Genomic DNA, 19,060 nt, shown 5'->3' on the forward strand with positions numbered 1-19,060 from the left:
AAATTATCAGGAAGTGACCCAAAATCCATCGAAAGTGACCCAAAGCACCCTAAAATTAACAAGGAAGTGACCCAGTACCTATTCCAATTTTGATACTGCATAATTTTGATGGTCATTATTTTTGACAGAAAAATAAGATTAGGATCGCCCCCATAAATTAAGAGGAAGTGACCCAAAATCCATTGAACGTTAACCTTAACACCCTAAAACTAACAAGGAAGTGACCCAGTATCTATTCCAATTTCAATACTGCATAAAAATTGGTGGTCATTATTTTTTGACAAAAAAAAAAAAAAAAAAAAAAAAAAAAAAAAAAACAAGGTATTTGGATCGCCTAAAAATTAACAGAAACTGACCCCAAATCCATGGAAAGTGACTCTAAATACCCCATAATTAACAAGGAAGTGACCCAGTACCTATTCCAATTTCAATACTGCATAAAAATTGGTGGTCATTATTTTTGACAAAAAAACAAAAACCAAAAACAAAAAACAAGGTATTCGGATTGGCCAAAAATGAACAGAAACTGACTCCAAATCCAAGGAAAGTAACTCTAAATACCCCAAAATTACCAAGGAAGTGACCCAGTACCTATTCCAATTTTGATACTGCATAAATTTGGTGGTCATTTTTTTGCCGAAAAAATAAGTTGTTTGGATCGCCCCAATAAATTAACACGAAGTGACCCAAAATCCATTGATAGTGACCCTAAACACCCTAAACTTAACAAGGAAGTGACCCAGTACTGATTCCAATTTTGATACTGCATTCATTTGGTGGTCATTATTTTTTTTATATAAAAAAAAAATTAGGATCAACTAGAAATTAACAGGATCTAACTCCAAATCTATAGAAAATGACCCTATGGGCCCTAAATTTAACAAAGAAGTAACTCAGTACCTATTCCAATTTCGATACTGCATAATTTTTGTGGCCATTATTTTTGACAAAAAAATTAAGTTATTCGACTCACCTAGAAATGACCAGAAAGTGGCCCAAAATCCATAGAAAGTGACCCTAAGTAGCCTAAATCATACAAAGAAGTAACCAAGTATCCATTCCAATTTCGATACTGCATAATTTTGGTGGTCATTATTTTTGACAAAAAAATTTATATATTAGGATCGCCCCTATAAATTAACAGGAAGTGACCCAAAATCCATACAAAGTTGCCCTAAGTACCCTAAAATTAACAAGAAAGTGACCCAGTACCTATTCCAATTTCGATACTGCATAAAATTGGTGGTCATTATTTTTGACCAAAAAAATAAAGTCATTAGTTAATACTAGTGATAAACTAAAAGATGGAAGGGCGAATCATGGCCAGAGGAAGAACAACTTTTCTAATTGGACTCCTAAGGCCAAATATTTAAATTCACAGCAAAAGAATTGCTAATATGCGCCGTTTTTCCCAACGCGATTAGCGCTAGCTAACCTGTCTGTTGCGCTCATCGGTGATCCTCTGAATCTGTATCTTTTTCCTCCCCATGTTGCTGCTGTTTGGCGGGAGGGGGCGTTAAGCTGCAGAATCTTCTTCCGCTTCCTGCTCGTATGTTTCAACACTTCCTGCCGGTTTCTGGAGCTAAAGAAGAGAGGACGAGCTAGCCTTCAGATCATGGTCCTCGGCGCTGTGCCCTCGCCTTCACCTCAGCTGGCCGGCTCCTGGAAAACAACACACGGCCGTTCGTCAAACATGGCGGCGGGCGGTGACCCACTTTAGCTACTACAAGCGGCGTCTCGGCCTAACCCCGCCGATAAACAAGAGAATAAATGATGCGGTGGCGGCCGAGCGGGAGGCCCGTGAGCGGGGAGGCTGTGCTGTGTCAGCTTCATTAGAGGCATCACCGCCACATCACTGATCGGACGGTCGCCCGCGGCAACCGGCTGCCCGGTCGAGGCCGCCTGGCACGCCGGACCGCGCCGACGTGACACAGGCCGCGCAGACGTTAGCTCGCCGGGACTCGTTCGCTTTTTTGTTCTTGGAAAGAAAGGGTTTAAAAGCGATATTTGGGGATTTTGTCGTCTAGATTTTAGTCAACAAGAAACCTGTCCTGTTGGGCTGCTTAGACAAGGAGAATAGGAATCTGAGTGTCCTTATGTTCTGAACAGTTTTAATGTATCACATGGGAGTTTGACATACTGGCATTTTGCTTGTTCATTTTATTTATTAGGAGAAAGCAGCGAAAAAGAAGGCATTATTGGGGGACAGAAAGTAAGGAAGCAGACAGAAGAGGAGAAGAACAAACAACAACAAGAAATACATTATTACACACCTTTGCTACCAATGAACATAGTGGTGCTATTGTTAGCTAATTATATTGGACACCACCTGAGTGCCTGATAATCGAGGAAAAAGAGGAGGGAAGGTGGACGGCGTGGAGTGTACACAATTCAGGAAGTGTGAGACCCAGTATTATGTAAATCAACTGTAAGTGTGAACATATTTACATCCTAATATATGCTATCTGATCGCTAATTCTGACACTGACAATCTCTCTACCTAAGTGTGTCTAATTGCACCTAGTCAGTGCTTGAACGCACTTAGATATGTGATAGTCCTGCAAGGCCCAGATACCACCCCAGCCAATCTGGGCCTTGCCCGCTCATCTTCAATGCCCTTGCTGATGGAAGGAGATTTTCACCCAAAATCTCTCGATACATGGTCCAATTAAATCTTTCCTTTACACAGATCAGTCATCCTGGTCCTTTTGCAGAAAAACAGCCCCATAGCATGATGTTTCCACCCCCATGCTTTACAGTGGGTATGGTGTTCTTCAGATTCAATTCAATATACTTTCTCCTCCAAACACGAGAACCTGTGTTTCTACCAAAAAGTTCTATTTTGGTTTCATCTGACCATAACGCATCCTCCCAGTCAGGGCCGGCCCAGCCTATACGCAGACTATGCAGCTGCTTAGGGCCCCCCTGACCACTAGGGGGCCCCCAATCTGGCAAATGTTTTATTTTTATTCTATTTTGTTTACTACAGTTTGCTTTATTTGACTTTTGTGAGTTTTGATACTTGATTACAAGTTTAACAAGAATAAAAATTCTTCCTTAACTTCTTTCTTTCCACTTTTAGAAAAAGGTTTGGCACTATCCACTGTAACTACTAACAATCATTTGGGGTGAGAAGTTTTAAGTATGCAGTGCAACAATCTGATTAATATACAAAATATGGGCGTATGGGTTGGATTGCATGTATGGGTTTCACAGTACACTGTGACGAAATGGTGGGCCAAAAATATGTGTCCCTTTGCATTATTTTGCTTCGGGCCCCCAAATGGCCTGGGCCGGCCCTGCTCCCAGTCCTCTTCTGGATCATCCAAATGCTCTCACCGTTCTTGTTATCATTTTGACGCCACAGGGTGAGATCTTGCATGGAGCCCCAGATCAAGGGAGATTATTAGTGGTCTTGTATGTCTTCCATTTTCTAATTATTGGTCCCACGGTTGATTTATTTACACCAAGTGTTTCACCTATTGCAGATTCAGTCTTCCCAGCCTGGTGCAGGTCTATAATTTTGTCTCTGGTGTCCTTCGACAGCTCTTTGGTCTTGGCCATAGTGGAGTTCGGAGTGTGACTGACTGACTGAGATTGTGGACAGGTGGCTTTTATACCGATAATGAGTTAAAACAGTTGCCATTAATACAGGTAACGAGTGTAGCCTCGTTAGACTTCGTTAGAAGAAGTTAGACTTCTTTTACAGCTAGAAATCTTGCTTGTTTGTAGGTGACCAAATACTTATTCTCCACTCTAATTTGAAAATAAATTCTTTGAAAATCAAACAATGTGATTTTTTTTTTTTTCCCTCCACATTCTGTCCCTTGAGGTTTACCCGTGTTGACAATTACAGGCCTCTCTAATCTTTTCAAGTAGGAGAACTTGCACAATTGGTGGTTGACCAAACACTTATTTTCCCCACTGTACATGTCTTTCTATCCATAGTACCTTTTATGTACCCAATGCAAACTGGACAGTTTGGCCGCACTGCTTAGCAGAAGGAAGGGTGAGAGGCTGTGGTGCTTTATAGGCATTAGCAGAAAAATATAAATCTATTTTTCAAATTAAAAACCCGATCCTTTTCACCCGTTTCCGATCCTCTGGAAAATGGCAAGAAAAGCCCGATTTACGATTACGTGATTGAAACTCCTAAAATTAGCATAGAAAATGCCAATAGTCACTTTTTCACCCAATCAATGCTGGGCCATACTGCTAGTTTTTACTATTAGGACATTTTCACACAGAGAAAAATCCAGCTTTGAAGTGCGACTGGGGCTAACGAAGGTAGACCGTGAGGCGTGTCATCGTTCACATTGAACACGGCAGCAAGCGTGTCATGGCAAAGAATGTGCAACGCGTTAGGAACACCTACTCCTTTCTTTTTTTTCCACCCGCAGCGCACTAATGATGTGATCCAGGTAGAATTCATTATCCTCCTCTGAACTCGCTTAGCGGAAAGGGAGGAGAGCATTTGAAGAGGAGTTAAAAATGGATTTTTGAGAATTTCACAAGGATGTTGCCGACGGTTTCGACATCCTCGCCGTAGACGGTCTCGCCTCGGGTTGCTCATCAGGAAAACAATTAACGCCGAGTCGACACGCTCCTTTCCCATCGGTGCATAATTCATGGAGAAGTCGGATTGAAGTCGTTTTCAATGAGAGGGAGTCTTAATTAATCATTTTAATTGTGAGAATCGAGTTGTATTTCTTCTGGGTGGAAAAATAATCGTTATGAGATGGTGGTGAGTTGTAATTGTACTGTATATTGCATATTGTATATGGCGGAAAACACTCAGGTGACTTGAAGTTCCGCTCTGAGACCCCCATTTTGGCCAAATTTCAAAATTGTCCAATATGCATGTATGATACATCATTGGAAAGCGTAAAATTTCAATATTCTGGGGGAAGAAAATTTTCAGACAGGAGGGCATTTAAAAAAAATAATAATTTCAACAGCAAAACCCTATCTTGAGGTGAGAGCACGCGAGACCAGAATTAAAGATGCCACGATTTTAACGAGATATTATCGCGTATTTACCATGTTTCGATCCAAAAACTCCATGTAGCATGTATCACTGAGTGTCGAGACACAGCTGTGAATGGCCACAGCCGGATTTTTGGGGGAATTTATGGGTGAAACATGGTAATATAACAAGGGTCGCGATGCAGAAATCGCAGACATCGAGGAGTGGTCGACATGTTCTTTTTCATATATTTGCATTTTGTTTTCTTACTGTACCGAAAATGAACCGAACCGTGACCTCAAAACCGAGTACGTACCAAACCGAGATGTTTGTGTACCGTTAAACCCGTAATAAATATAATTAATTACCTTCGTTTTATGGCTGGGTTGAAACGAAAGCGGTTGCGCGACGTCTGTAAACGGCGGTTTTCAGGGTAAAACGGAAAAATTAAAAATAGTTTGGGGGCTTAATGCGTCATGAATCTGCTATGGCAGCATATAGACATATTGTTCGATCAAACACAACAGTTTTTTTGGCTTAAAATACAGCAGTTTCTTTTAAAGAGGAGTGCAAAAGCAGAAACTGCTTTTTCAGTCTTGTCTGTGTTTTCTGCCATATGCATTTATTAACCAAATAAAGCACTGCTGCAGCCATCGATTACTTGAGTAATCGATTAATCTAGAGCTGTCCCGACTAGTCGACATAGTCGACGTCATCGATGACGTAAATCCGTCGACGAGCACAACATCCCGTCGACGGTTAATGAAGGGTCAAAAAAATATATGCGTGGAAAGTTAGAATGTCGGATGCTCTGTTTGCAAGCGGGGAAAGCGCCACAAAGCCAAAAAAAGCGCACCAGAGTGTCCAAAACATTGACTTATTTCAAAGAAACAAAGGAGAGTACACTCTTCTGTCCTGTCTCTTCAGTGCCAAGCTTGGCTGCACGTCGGCCGTGAATAAACACCTTAGGCGCCATCACGCAGTTTGTAAATTTGTTTTTTTTTCATTTTTTGTACACCAGAAGGTGCTGTCGCCTTACTAAATAATAATGTTTCATTGACAATGGGCCTATAAGTGCTATTAGTATTGTTCTTAATGCTAACTGGAAGGTTTATTTCATGTTATGGTTTATTTTATGCTATAGAAAATTATATAAGGTTAAAAGGTCATAAATATATACAGTATATACAGTGATTGCACTCAAGGGAGAGATTGTCAATGATAAGGTAATAAGGTAAAGGCAATTCATATAGGCAATTCATTGATATATAAATAAGGTTTAAAAGGAAAAAGGTGAAAAGTTTCTGTTAATTTCTAATTGTGTTGCTTTATTTGTGTGCACCGTAGCTCTTACGGTGTGTTTACATCAAGGATGGAATAAAGTTGTAAACCATCAGTTTAAGAGACCATCTTTTCAATCGGGATGCTACACTAGTTAATTCTATCAGCATTTGAACTAATTGTTTATTTGTGATTTATTATTGTTATTTACGTGTTTATTTGTACTTTAATAAATGATTTGAGTGTTCCAATATGTTTTTTGTGAATTGATAAGCGTCAACAAAAATTTCATTGCTAAATTAGTAAAAAAAAAAAAAAAAAAAAAAAATTAATTATTAGATTAGTCGACTAATCGTAAAAATAGTCGGCTGACTAATCGGGAGAAAATTAGTCGTTTGGGACAGCCCTAGATTAATCTATCATTTAGTTACTTTTTAGAGCTTGTTTTTCTGATTGATGATTAGTTGTACTGTAGAATACTGTAGAATGATTTCCTCGAAAACTGTTGTACCGCCATATCGTGAGATCATCGTTATCGTGAGCCTTGTATCACAAATCCTAGCGTATCGTGATCTACTGGAGCTACTCATTTCAAGAGTTGTATTTATTCATACAGCTTCAAAGCAACATGACTAGCCAATGACAGCGCTGAAAAGATTATTTTTAGAAAATTCCCACGGCATTTAAATCATTTGAATAATTTGTTTAGAACAACGATCATATTATCCACTTAAAAACATATTTCTATAATTGCACCGGGTTAAAAATAGCTTAAATCTGTTTCTGTGCGGCGAGTCAATGAATTTGCTGACCGAGCCAGCAGGTAGGCAAACAATGTCGCCGTGGTCTCCTCTCGTGTATACACACAGTCTGCCCGCAGATACAGTATATATTTATTTATAGATGGCTATTTTGGTAAGGTGGCCGCAAATAGCAACGACGGCGGCGCCTCAGTAGGCTCCCGGTCTGGCCTGGCGCCGCCTTCTCATTCATTCATGACTTTGCAGCAACACTACGCACGTTCTTCTTCGATGGAATTTTGGGAAAGTTCCACCCCGACCACAAGCGGTTGCATTTAATATCCTTTCCGCGTGATTGGAGGCGCCGTTTATTTAAACGCAGGCTGGACTAATATGACTTTCATGCACATTTTTGGCCCATTTTATTTTTTGGTGTCCGCTAGTGTTGCACCGATACCAGGAATCGGAAGGGGCACCGACTGATTCGCTGTGGCGCGATTAAATTAAGTAACTATGTAAATTAATGTTTTGGTGGACTGGGAGTTCACAAGTTAACTTTCACAACTTCTGTACTAGTGATGCACAATAATGAATTTTTCAACCGATACCGATAACCAATAATTTCCTCCATTTATCAGCCAATAACCGATAATGTTAAGCCAATAATTCTATTAAAAGACATATACCGGTATACAATTTTAAATTATACACAGGCGCAAATGTTACTATGCAAAATTATAATTTATTGCTACTTTTTCCACATTAAATGTGAACAAATTGTACATTTCAACATCTAAACAATGTATATTCATTAATTATTGATAATACTTACAAAGTAAATACTTAATTGCACAAAAATGCCTTTAGGAGGGCTTGAGGCGCTGGCACCGAATTGGACAAATTTGCCTCGATTTTGCACATTTGAAAGCTTAATCAAATATATAATTGTCGGATTGCATTATCGGTTGAATTTTGTAAAGTCTGGATTATCAGTGTGATGTCATAATTGCCATTATTGGCCGATAATTATCGGTAACCGATATTATCGTGCATCTTTATTCTATACTATACACACAGTATATATACACACATACACTAATACAGTAGTATGAAAAAGTATCTGAACCTTTTGGAATTTCTCACAATTTTGCATAAAATCACCATCAAATGTGATCTAATCTTTGTCAAAATCACACAGATGAAAAAACAGTGTCTGCTTGAACTAAAACCACCCAAACATTTATAGCTTTTCATATTTTAATGAGGAGAGTTTGCAAACAATGACAGAATGGCGAAAAATAAGTGCCTCTGCCTAAGGAGACTTAAAGAGCAATTGAAACCAATTTTTACCAAACAATTTAAGTCAGGTGTGTGCCCAATCACTGAGGAGTGGTTTAAAGCTGCCCTGCCCACTATAAAACACACACCTGGTAAGAATTGTCTTGATGAGAAGCATTGTCTGATGTGCATCATGGCTCGTTCAAAAGAGCTGTCTGAAGACCTGCGATCAAGGATTGTTCATTTGTATAAAGCTGGGAAAGGATACAAAACCATCTCTAAAAGTCTGGATGTTCATCAATAGACAGTCAGAGAAGTTGTCTACAAATGGAGAGGGAGAGAGTTTGACACTGTTGCTTCTCTCCCAAGGAGTGGTCGTCCACCAAAGATGACGCCAAGAGTTCAGCGCAAAATACTCCGAGATGTAAAAAAAAGAACCATAGAGTGTCTGCTAAAGACTACAGAAATCACTGGCACAGTCCAATATCTCTGTGCACACATCAACTATATGTAAAACTATGGCCAAGAACGGTGTTCATGGGAGGACTCCACGGAGGAAGCCACTGCTGTCTAAAAAAACATTGTTGCTCGTTTAATGTTCGCAAAAAGGCACTTGGACACGCCACAAAAGTTTTGGCAAAATATTTTGTGGAGTGATGAAACCAAAGTTGAATTGTTTAGGAGTAACACACAACATCATGTGTGGAGGAAAAATGGAACAGCTCACCAACATCAACACCTCATTCTCACTGTGAACATGGTGAAGGGAGCATCAAGATTTGGGGCTGTTTTCCTGCTTCAGGGCCTGGACAACTTGCAATCATTAATGGAAGAACATTTTGCAGGCAAACCTGAGGCCGTCTGTCAGACAGTTGAAGCTAAAAAGAGGATGGATACTGCAACAAGACACTGATCCAAAACAAAGAAGAAAATCAACTTCAGAATGGTTTCAAAAGAACAAAATACATGTTCTGGAGTGGCCAAGTCAAAATCCAGACTTGAACCCCATTGAGATGCTGTGGGATCACCTTAAGACAGCGATTCATGTCAGATATCCAAGGAATCTGACTGAACTACAACAATTTTGTAGAGAAGAATGGGCCAAGATTAGTGATGATCGATGTGCCAGACTGATTTGCAGCTACAGGAAGCGTCTGGTTGAAGTTACTGCAGCCAAAGTGGGGGCCACAAAATATTAAATGTGATGGTTCACTTACTTATTTTCTAGAGCTTGGAATCTTTGGGCAACTAACGATTCGATTACGATTACGATTCAGAGGCTCCGATTCGATTATAAAACGATTATTGATGCACCCCCTCCTTTTTTTTTTTGTACATTAGTTCCAAAATTGTTCAAAAATACTCTCAGGCTAAACCAAACTACTATTTCAGTATCAAGTTAACATATAGCAGTAAACAAATATACAAAAATAACATTAAATAAAAAAAAAAAACTCCAGTCCCCATTCTGTATCAGCAGCTTTAAACTACATTCAATTAATTTAATGTTGTGAATCAACCGTTAAAGTTGTTAAAATTGCTCCCGTTATTCCATAATTTCCCTAAAGTTTTAAAACTATTTTAAAGATAAGATTCAAGTCAATATTTTACCGATTTAGGAGTATTTTAGATAAAAAGTTAATTAGGTTTGCTTGGAAGGTTCGCTACAACAGCCTTGCAGGGAAGTGTACTGCTTTAAGATGGCGGCCGTTTACTAACAGCCGCATCTAGCTTTTTGTAGATGTGCTGCTCACGCTACCGAATCAGTAGTGCATCTAGTCCTATATAAATGATATCTACCATTACATTATGTGGATGACGTACTTTATAGCAGCTTTTCGGCAGCAGTCTGGTATGTTGTTGTGTTTTTTTATCTCGTGGCATGAGTTGAGCTAGAGCCGTGAGTTGAGCATTGGCATTACCCGAGGGGCCGGGTAATGAGAAGCATGATGTTTAGCTACTCTCGCTGCGTTCTTCCTCGTTGCGCCCCGAAGACCGCGCGGCGCGCTGAGTGTGTTGTACTTCCGCTTTACTTGGCATATTTCAATAATCGGAATTTGGATGTTTGTGAATCGTTCTCGAATCTTCCACGGCCGAATCGCGAATAATCTAAGAATCGGAAATTTTGCACACCTTTATTATTTTCCCCCTTTCTTTCATAGTCATTGTTTGCATACTATCCTTATTAAAATATGAAAACCTGTAAATGTTTGGGTGGTTTTAGTTAAAGCAGACACTGTTTTTTCATCTGTGTGATTTTGACAAAGCTCTGATCACATTTGATGGTGATTTTATGCAGAAATGTGAGAAATTCCAAAAGGTTCAGATACTTTTTCATACCACTGTATATATGTATAAATATATATTATACATGCATAGATGATATTTCCAACATATAAAGTTGTGGTACAACTGGAAAGTGGAAAAAAAAAAAAAAAAAAAAAGTAAAACTTTAATAAAAAATAAAATTCCAGGTATTCTCATTTTTAAACTTTTGCTAGAGAAAAATGTCTAAGTCTGTTACAGTAATAAAAACTAATGAAAATAATCAAGCCTTATTTAAAATAATAATAACAACAAAGGGGGATATTTGCCATTGTGTTATGTTTATTTAAAATTATGTGGACTCTTTTTTTCTTTTAACTTTAAATTTTTAGGACTTTTTAAAATTTAGGTGTATTTTCAATTTAATTGTACTTTTTTGTTATTTATTTAATAATAAAATTTGTATGCAGTTATGTATTCCTCCAATACTTCATGTATATTTGTTAAATACAAATTCAGGCGTCAAGAGGTTCATAGGCTATTAAACTAATCTGTTGTGGCAGCCCCGATAAACAATCCGCATAATAAGCAAATCTACGGCGGACCTAGAGTGGAACCCTGGGGAACGCCCATGGAAATGAAAAGTGGGTTACCTCAGGAGAAACGTGGACATTTTGCGAGCGGACATAAAAGCGGACGCGATGCGTCGGCGCTCTTGAGGAAGTAAAGAATATGTGAGGCGCCGCTACGTTTGATGAAAAGTACATGGTCCCCGCAGGCAAATTGGGCAGAAGAAGTCGGTCGGGGATGAAAAAAAAAAAAAAAATCCTCTGATTTCAGATACTTCAACGGGAATGTTCTTTGCTTTCATGATTTTTTTTTTCCAACATTTGAAGTTTTATCTCGTGGACTTTTGACACCAGAAAGATGACAGCGACAGATCGGAAGACAGGAAAAAAAACGGAGATCGATCTGAACTGAGAGAGCTGGCAGTAAATGATCCTGTTTCAGCGCCACTGACGGTGATAAAGGTCGAATCCATTTGAACTGAGAGGAATGGTAAAAAGTCACAGGCTCCTGCCGCAGTTCTCTGTCCTTTGAAGTTTCAGTTTCTTGTCTATTAAGGGTTCTTATTTTTTCTGCTCCAATAGATTTACATGGCAACACATAGAAACTGAAATCTGATTGGACCCTAGAAATCCATCATTTGCTTGTACTGTATGAATCAATAACTAATTGAACATTGATTGTTGACCTAAAAATGATCTAAATAATCTTAATTTCAGGTCCGTGGTTGTAAATATCCTCTTATTTACTTTTTAAAAGAATTCTTACTTGTTTTTTAGTTATTTATTAACAAAAAAGGAAAAACAAGAAATATGTAAATTTCCATTTGAAAAAAAACATTTTTAAATTAAAAATTTACTTTATTAAAAATATATATTTCAAATAAAAAAAAATGATATCCTTGCATTTTTTAAAATTTGATAGCTTTTTTTTTTTTTACAGTTATTTAATTAGAAAAAAATTATGTTTTTATTTTTTTGTATTTATTATGATATATAACATATATATGTTATATTACTAGATGGTGTATATTTTTATTTATTCTTTTTAATTTAAAATTTGTTTATTTTGTAAAATTATATTTCACATTTTAAAAATAATATTTTCGCATTTTTTTAAAAAAATGTTCTTATTTAATTCTACAGTTATTGAATTAGAAATATAAAAAAAAAAACACTAAACTACAAAAATTCCTTAGTTTTTTTATGGAATAATAAAAAGTAACTTCAAATTTTTTTTATTAGAAATCTAAAATTTTTTAAAAAGTAAAAACTACAAAATATCCTCCTTTTTAATTTTTCATTTAAATAAATTAATTGAAAAAATATCCCATTATTAGACAATTAAACAAGGCCAAATGTTGTGGTGTTGCGCAAAGCAGTTTCATTTGATTCACAGAATCGGGTTCTAATGCGGTGGTTGTGTTTTGCATGCAGTTCCTGAACGCACCGTGTTAGAGTGACAGTGCTCGAGATAGGCTGAGCCTCTCGGAACGGCCGTTGCGGGAGTCTCGCTCTCCTGGAATTGGCGACTATATGACAGTCAAAAAAGTCACGAAAGTGAGAGCGATTGCACCCTTTTACTAGGTCTAATGCAGTACTTCTCAAATAGTGGGGCGTGCCCCCCTGGGGGGGCGCAGAGCGATACCAGGGGGGGCGCATGTGACCTCGGGGAACATGCTTTTTTTTTGGTTTTTTTTGCCGTACTGGAATAAAGTGTACTTGCACATCCACTCAATAGGTGGCAGTGGCGCTCTCATTTTCAGAGTGCGCGCAGTATTTTTGAACTAAGGAAGAGCACTCAGCACACACAGACAAGAGATATGAAGAGCAGTGTGCCACCGCCGTTTTCGAAAGCCGTTTTCCGACCGGACTCACTCACGCAGCGACCCACTGTCTTGTCCGGTTCTCACGTCGCCGCCCGAAAAGTGCCATTTTCGGCTTGGGATCGTCACGACGACCGCTCTCACCTACGGTTCTACCTCGGCCGCCGAGAATGCGCTTTTTTCGTGCCGTTTGCCTTTTAGCTTTGACTTTTAATACAGTGTGTGATGAGGAAAGACCACTGTTTACTGTGTCTAAAAATAATTATAGCGGACAGCCAGAAGCCAAATCAATTAAGACGCCACTTAAAGACATTAGACCCCAATCTCATTGATAAGCCGCTTGATTGTTTTTCAGTGAAAACGTGCCGAATATTGCCAACAATCGTCCTGCTTTGTCAGTGTTATATCAGTAAACCAGTGATCATTGTTAGCATGCTCATTGCGAAATAACTCCACACCATTGCAAAGGAGGTAAATACTGTGAGCAGCAAAAATAAAAACTGTCCTGTCCAAGGACACTTTTTAAAAATTTTATTCAGTTTTGTTTTTTCGGTCAAATTTTTTGGCATATTGTCCTCATGAGGGAATGTTTCTAATCAATTTTAATTTGTTATTATTGACTTATTTTATTACATTTTATTTTTCTGTATCAAATGGTCAAAAATGTACCTTGAGTGTACTTTTTACAGTTTGGATGTGACTTTTTTAAAAATTCAGGCAAACTGATGCACGTCAAGTCTTCTCTGTTACAAACAAAACAATGTTAATAAAGTTAATACTTTATTATAAGTTGATCTATGTTACTTTTTTTCTTTATTAGAAAAAAAGGACACAATGTTAGGCAGATGCGTATTTATAATAGTAATTTTTAGGGCTGTCAAACGATTAAAATTTTTAATCGAGTTAATTACAGCTTAAAAATTAATTAATCGTAATTAATCGCAATTAATCGCAATTCAAACCATCTATAAAATATGCCATATTTTTCTGTAAATTATATATATATTCTGTAAAATAAATTGTTGGAATGGAAAGATAAGACACAAGATGGATATATACATTCAACATACGGTACATAAAGACTGTAGTGGGCATTTCACTCTACTGTCATTTAAATCTGTCTATGCTGTCCTCACGCCGAAGCGTGTACTTTTTCCAAAGCTAGACAGCTAGTGAACGACGCCTTAATAATTAGACTTCTTCCTTTTTCATCTTATTTATTAATAAAATGGCCTCAAACCATTGTCCTCTTTAGACCGTCGTAAAACTACAAAAAGTACACAAGCATTGCATTAGCAACAACGTTAGCTTAGCACGCTATACAGGTTCACGAAACATAAACAAAAAGCGTCTCATACAAAAAATATAACATTTCGCTTACTAACATAATATGTACACAACAACCATACTTACGGACAAATCTTGTCCAAGGATCATATAAGCACAACATTATCAGCCCGAGATGTCGTGCAGCCATAATGAACTGGCAAGAAAACAATAAACCATGTCGCAAAGCGACCACAAGAGTTCGCTGTTGGACAGCACAAAAACCCTTGCTGTAAAACTTATCAAAAGGCAGAATACTTTCTGAGCGGGACATGTGCGTTAATTGCGTCAAATATTTTAACGTGATTAATTTAAAAAATTAATTACCGCGCGTTAACGCGATAATTTTGACAGCCCTAGTAATTTTATAGACAAATGATACTATTTACAGTGGCGGCAGAGTTTGGGGGGGCGCGAAACGTACGTCTTCCTTGGGGGGGGGGGGGGCGTGACAGAAAATAATTGAGAAGCACTGGTCTAATGTGAAAGCGCCCTAAGACTAAGACAAAAATTGAAAGTGCAGACAAAAACAACACTGCAATGAACGATTCCTTCATTCACTACTAGCCTTTGTCAGTACAGTATCGGCCGATACCACATTGGGATCGGGAGAGAAAAATGGCATCAATGCAACACTACTAAAAAGCAAAATCGCCGAATTTTGGAGTGTGCGGGTCCGCAAAGCTCAAGTGGGAGGGCAAGCCGGGTCGTTGCTTCAGAGCACCCTGCCACACAGATTAACGCTAAAAGAGCAGTAAGAGAATGTTGAATGGCGACGGCATCATTATCCCTGACATCTGTTGCTGTGTTTCAAAGCTCCAATCTGCTCTCTGCGGTGGCGCGGAAGGGGCCGCGCTGTCACCTGCCGGACGACGGGTGGCTGGAGGCGATAGTCGGCCGCACTGGTGACCTTCCGGTCGACGGCCCGAGGCGTTCCGTCGCGTTGCGTGTTGGGTGTTTTTACCGGCGGCAGAAAGTAGCAAAGGTGAAAGCAATAACAATGGTTTATCTGGGTTGGATGCCATTATTGCTAAGCAATATTAAAGAGATGAAGGACAGGGTTTGAAGCAAAAAAATCGAGATTACAGTCAGTGGCGGAACAAATGTGAACAGGGAATGGGTGCGATGAGCATAAACGGGACCCCCCAGAATGGATTGTCCAATGACGCGGTGGGTGGATTGTTGAGTATGTGAGTAGTCAAAGAGGTTCACTACTATTATTCACCAACCTTGGCCAAAACGTATCCAAAATTGTGGATTTACAGTACCACAAAAATGATAACTGTAACCAGATCAAAGTCCGAATTTAGGACATTTACAGTGCCTTGCAAAATTATTCGGCCCCCTTGAACCTTGCAACCTTTCGCCACATTTCAGGCTTCAAACATAAAGATATAAAATTTTAATTTTTTGTCAAGAATCAACAACAAGTGGGACACAATCGTGAAGTGGAACAAAATTTATTGGATAATTTAAACTTTTTTAACAAATAAAAAACTGAAAAGTGGGGCGTGCAATATTATTCGGCCCCCTTGCGTTGATACTTTGTAGCGCCACCTTTTGCTCCAATTACAGCTGCAAGTCGCTTGGGGTATGTTTCTATCAGTTTTGCACATCGAGAGACTGACATTCTTGCCCATTCTTCCTTGCAAAACAGCTCGAGCTCAGTGAGGTTGGATGGAGAGGGTTTGTGAACAGCGGTCTTCAGCTCTTTCCACAGATTCTCGATTGGATTCAGGTCTGGACTTTGACTTGGCCATTCTAACACCAGGATACGTTTATTTTTGAACCATTCCATTGTAGATTTGGCTTTATGTTTTGGATCATTGTCCTGTTGGAAGATAAATCTCCGCCCCAGTCTCAGGTCTTGTGCAGATACCAACAGGTTTTCTTCCAGAATGTTCCTGTATTTGGCTGCATCCATCTTCCCGTCAATTTTAACCATCTTCCCTGTCCCTGCTGAAGAAAAGCAGGCCCAAACCATGATGCTGCCACCACCATGTTTGACAGTGGGGATGTTGTATTCAGGGTGATGAGCTGTGTTGCTTTTACGCCAAACATATCGTTTTGCATTGTGGCCAAAAAGTTCAATTTTGGTTTCATCTGACCAGAGCACCTTCTTCCACATGTTTGGTGTGTCTCCCAGGTGGCTTGTGGCAAACTTTAAAGGAGACTTTTTATGGATATCTTTGAGAAATGGCTTTCTTCTTGCCACTCTTCCATAAAGGCCAGATTTGTGCAGTGTACGACTGATTGTTGTCCTATGGACAGACTCTCCCACCTCGGCTGTAGATCTCTGCAGTTCATCCAGAGTGATCATGGGCCTCTTGGCTGCATCTCTGATCAGTTTTCTCCTTGTTTGAGAAGAAAGTTTGGAAGGACGGCCGGGTCTTGGTAGATTTGCAGTGGTCTGATGCTCCTTCCAATTTCAATATGATGGCTTGCATAGTGCTCCTTGAGATGTTTAAAGCTTGGGAAATCTTTTTGGATCCAAATCCGGCTTTAAACTTTTCCACAACAGTATCTCGGACCTGCCTGGTGTGTTCCTTGGTTTTCATAATGCTCTCTGCACTTTAAACAGAACCCTGAGACTATCACAGAGCAGGTGCATTTATACGGAGACTTGATTACACACATTTGGATTCTATTTATCATCATCGGTCATTTAGGACAACATTGGATCATTCAGAGATCCTCACTGAACTTCTGGAGTGAGTTTGCTGCACTGAAAGTAAAGGGGCCGAATAATATTGCACGCCCCACTTTTCAGGTTTTTATCTGTTAAAAAAGTTTAAATTATCCAATAAATGTTGTTCCACTTCACGATTGTGTCCCACTTGTTGTTGATTCTTGACAAAAAAATTAAATTTCATATCTTTATGTTTGAAGCCTGAAATGTGGCGAAAGGTTGCAAGATTCAAGGGGGCCGAATACTTTTGCAAGGCACTGTAATTCAAATTTCTAAATATTGGTCCAGTAAAGCTGAATAGTTTTGAGTATGTGAGTTGTCAGAAAGGTTCATTACTAAAAATCACCAACCTTGGCCAGAACTTATTCAAAATTGTGGATTTACAGTACCACAAAAATAAAAACTGTAACCTGTAACCAGATCATCGTGACCATTTAGGACTTTTAATTCAAATTTGCTATTAGTTTTGAGCATGGGAGTAGTCAGAGAGGTCTACTAGTAATATACACCACCCCTGTCCAGAACATATTCAGAATTGTGGATTTACAGTACCACAACAATGAGAACTGTAACCAAAGTCCACATTTAGGACATTTAATTCAAATTTCCAAATACTGGTACAGTAAAGCTGCATAATTTTGAGTATGTGAGTCATCAGAGAGGTTCACTACTAATATTCACCAACCTTGGCCAAAATTTATTCAAAATTGTGGATTTACAGTACCACAAAAGTGAGAACTGTGACCAGATCAAAGTCGCCATGTAGCACTTTTAATTCAAAAGTAAAATGCATAGTTTTGAATATGAGAGTAGTTAGAGAGGTCTACTACAAAGATTCACCAACCTTGACCAGAACCTATTCAGAATTGTGGATTTACAGTACCACAAAAATGAGAACTGTAACCTATAACAAGATCACAGTCGCCATTTAGGACTTTTAATTCAAATTTGGTATATATTTGTTCAGTAAAAATGCGTAGTTTTGAGTATGGGAGTAGTGAGAGAGGTCTACTACTAATATTCACCATCCCTGTCCAGAACTAATTCAAATTTGTTGATTTACATTAGCACAAAAATGATAACTGTAACCTGATCAAAGTCCACATTTAGGACATTTAATTAAAATTCCTAAATATTGGTACAGTAAAGCTGCATAGTTTTGAGTGAGTAGTCAGAGAGGTTAAGTACTAAAACTCTCCAACCCAGGCCCGGATCTAGGTTTACCCATCAGAGTGGGCACTAAGAAAACTTGAGGGGGCACCCCCAATGCAGGCTTTTTTTTACCCTCTGCATTTCTCCAGGCTTGGGACCGGCGCAAGTAGGACACTGGCTTGTGTCCCGTTGAGGCTGCATTAATTTTTGGGGGGTTTGTTTTTTGTTTGTTTGTTGTTTTTTTTCATTCATCTATCTACTTATTCTCGCTGTCGGCATCATGTCACGATGACGTCATCTCGCATAGCAACGTGTCGCCATTTTGAGATGGGGGCACACACAGGTAAACATCCGTAGACAAACGTCTGAAATTCATATATTTCAGCTGTGTTTTGCGTCTTTTTTTCATTAAAAACGTCTTAAACATGACGTATTATCATGAGTCACTGCCGACAGACGCGAGGAGGCGATACAACTTAAAATTAACGTGTATTGGCCTGCAAATCTGCCCATACAAAGTCGCAGCTGATAGCTGGATAAACAATCCAAAGGAATTGCCTGCAGTGGAGTTCGGTAACATCTACAACTACCTCATAAAGTCACCCTGTAAGTTGACCTTTACCAATTACATGGAATATGTACTGTGAGGAACTAAGAAAACTGGTAGTATATACGGAGTGATCATTTCTGCCGTAACCGGTAATTCGCCTCCAAGCGTTATTTAGCTGTGAACACGTCACGGCAAAATAACCAGTTCCCACCAGGCCAATAATATACCAATTGACCGATCAGAGCAGTTCATGGCGAAAGAAAAATAACGCTTTGCAAGTTGTCAGTTACGGTAATAATAAAAATGCTTAGTCTATTGAATCCTAGCAGCTAATTGGGGCAAGAAAAATCGATTAAAGTTTACTCACCAGTAATAAAATGTCAGCTGCAAACGTACAGTAAATGTGCCTGGATTTAGGTTC

General features: G+C 38.9%; 1 protein-coding gene across 3 annotated transcripts in view; it reads right to left on the reverse strand.

Moving 5' to 3' along the window:
• Positions 1 to 19,060, reverse strand: part of LOC130915067 (myocyte-specific enhancer factor 2D homolog) — a 222,180-nt gene that overhangs the window by 102,918 nt on the left and 100,202 nt on the right. For all 3 annotated transcript variants that reach the window (XM_057834767.1, XM_057834769.1, XM_057834766.1), the window contains exon 4: positions 1,436 to 1,662. In XM_057834767.1, coding sequence (XP_057690750.1) covers positions 1,436 to 1,489 — 54 coding nt within the window. In that variant the 5' untranslated portion in view covers positions 1,490 to 1,662. The remainder of the gene's footprint in view (positions 1 to 1,435; positions 1,663 to 19,060) is intronic.

The sequence above is a fragment of the Corythoichthys intestinalis genome, chromosome 4, assembly GCF_030265065.1.
Source record: "Corythoichthys intestinalis isolate RoL2023-P3 chromosome 4, ASM3026506v1, whole genome shotgun sequence".
Lineage (NCBI taxonomy): Eukaryota > Metazoa > Chordata > Actinopteri > Syngnathiformes > Syngnathidae > Corythoichthys > Corythoichthys intestinalis.